The sequence below is a fragment of the Austrofundulus limnaeus genome, unplaced genomic scaffold, assembly GCF_001266775.1.
Source record: "Austrofundulus limnaeus strain Quisiro unplaced genomic scaffold, Austrofundulus_limnaeus-1.0 Scaffold8, whole genome shotgun sequence".
NCBI classification, from domain to species: domain Eukaryota; kingdom Metazoa; phylum Chordata; class Actinopteri; order Cyprinodontiformes; family Rivulidae; genus Austrofundulus; species Austrofundulus limnaeus.
This window is the reverse complement of record NW_013952410.1, coordinates 2,272,416-2,274,665: the sequence shown is the minus strand read 5'-3', so window position 1 is coordinate 2,274,665 and position 2,250 is coordinate 2,272,416. Positions and strand designations below refer to the sequence as shown.

Sequence of the window (2,250 nt, the reverse complement as noted above, 5' to 3'; positions counted from 1 at the left end):
GTTACCGACATCTGGTGAAAATTTCATGTCATTAGCACCTCTAGTAATATATGTACTGAGAAAAATGTTGACGTGTTCAATACTTATTTTACCCGCTGTAGATCTCATGGAAGTGCTACAGCTAGCTGCTGCTATTTGCTCTCTTGGAAATAACCACTGAGTGCCACATAAAAAAGGAATGTGAAAGATTGTATGAACCTGTGTGAAAGTTTTCAAGTGATTTTCGGCCACTAATCCATTTTGGGGTTTTGTTTTTCGTCCTGATCCGACTAGCCATTCGCTCTTCGATCAGGTCAAAATAAACTATTTCATTAAACTGAGTCGTTCAATGAGCTATCTACAACAGGTAAGGTGTTCATCGCTCATGATGTCTCCACAGAATCCCACTTCTAAAACTCTGAGCTGTTTTTCTGAGAAAACTTTTTTTTAGCTATAAAGCTTTAAAATGGTCACAAAGACAATATTAATAGCTGATTATAGTAGGAAGAACCCAGAACAAGAATCATTGCGTTGGGTTTACTGGACAACCGGAAAGGTCCATCTGAACACAAAGTGATTCTACATTCAGAAATAAAACTGCCACCCTCCCCTTTCAGCTGAGCAACCTGACGGAGCCGCAGAGTCTGCTGGGAGAAATTGCCAAGCAGACATCTGGTGAACTCACCTCAGTGGAAGTGATCGCATATGTCGAGGCCTTGAGTCGATCCGCATCAACACTGACTGCTGCGGAGAAGGATTACTCTGTCAAACCATCTGCCATCAACTCCACTCTCTCGGTAAGCTTTGTTTACCATTGTTGTTTCTCAGTCAACAGCTTGGAGCTGCGCCTGAAAAGCAGTTTATGCTTTGAACTGGTTTAAGGAAACAACTGGCGATACACACAGCCGAGGGCCCTCGTTTGGAACCACTTTGTGCGATTGCAAAATATCTGTAGTGCAAAGTCTAAATATTTTTTGGGGGGCGCTGATTGTCGACAGAAACTTAATTGCATATGGTGATTTTTGAAAAAACAAACCAAAACATGATCATCAAAATAAAAAGCAGGTTGCAGTACAGTCATACGCGACGTGTGCTGAGAGAGAACTCCTGTCAAACAGAAATTGGTCAAAGCTGCAAACAATCTGGTGGAGAAGGATGAGCTGGTGGCCTGGAGCCGAATGAAGGACGAGCGGCGAGGACCCACCCTCACCAAGCTGCTGCACCTGGTGGAAGAAAGTGCTCTGTCTTTGGGCAACAACGTCAAAACTCCAACCGAGATCCAAATCAAAGCAAAAGAAATGGGTGAGATAACTGTTTTACGTTAACAGCAATGTGCTGCTCTGTTTAAATTACTATCACTCATTTGTTTTTGTTTTAATCACAGAATTAAAACTACTCACTTTGCACAGCCAGCGTGTAAAAACCAAAGTGTCTTTTTCCACGAGTGGTGGTCACATCAGTCTAACCCCAAAACTGACTCCAGGGAAAGACAGAAATGGTAACAAAGTTTAATCTAAATTTCATCGACACTTTCTGCCCTTTAACTCCTGTGAGACGGGCCGCTAAAAAAATCTGTCTGTTTATTGGCTGCGTTGGCCAAACTAAAAGTTTTATCAGCAGAACAGTAAGTTTCCCGTCTGTTATTCCGCTTGTTTTGTCCATCAGGAAGTGTGTCAGTGGTGTTTGTGCGATATGACAGCATCGGTGACATCCTGAAGCCGAGCAGCGACCCAGGTGTCACCGACTACTCGCGCTACGCAGGAACTGGGGAAATCACTGTCAACTCCCAAGTCGTCGCCGCAGCCGTCAAACCTGCTGACATTTACCAGCTTGACCATGTCACCTTCACTCTGAGGCACGCCGAGGTAAACACCGAGCGCAGCTCTCTGCTTCCTGTGCGCCACTCTTAATGTCGTTTTTTAAAATACGAACTCGTTGAAAAGAAAATCTGCCAGACGGGCGTTTTGTTTCAGCAAAGAGGTCAATCATAGCTTTGGTGATGTCATGGACACAAGCTCGTTCCTGAATGGATGAGTTGTTAAGTTTGCAGGAGGAATTTTGACATTTTTCCTCCAAAACATTTTTTTTTCTGTTTGAAATGCAGAGGTGCGACAAAAAGAGGGGTTCAGGGGGCCCCGATTAAGTTCCATATGCAAAAATCAAACCTGAAGTGACAATAAAAAAAAAGAAGAATGTCTTTATATATGTGTGTGTGTGTGTGTGTGTGTGTGTGTGTGTGTGTGTGTGTGTGTGTGTGTGTGTTTTCAGGTG

The 2,250-nt window shown here is 43.4% G+C and overlaps 1 protein-coding gene across 1 annotated transcript in view; it reads left to right on the top strand.

The window, feature by feature from the left end:
• adgrl4 (adhesion G protein-coupled receptor L4) overlaps positions 1-2,250 on the top strand; it is a gene marked incomplete at its 3' end in the record, with an annotated part of 11,667 nt that overhangs the window by 5,290 nt on the left and 4,127 nt on the right. Inside the window, 4 exon segments of the mRNA XM_013999984.1 lie at positions 597-776; positions 1,098-1,281; positions 1,364-1,477; positions 1,645-1,844. Of these exon segments, the coding sequence (XP_013855438.1) occupies positions 597-776; positions 1,098-1,281; positions 1,364-1,477; positions 1,645-1,844 (678 nt within the window).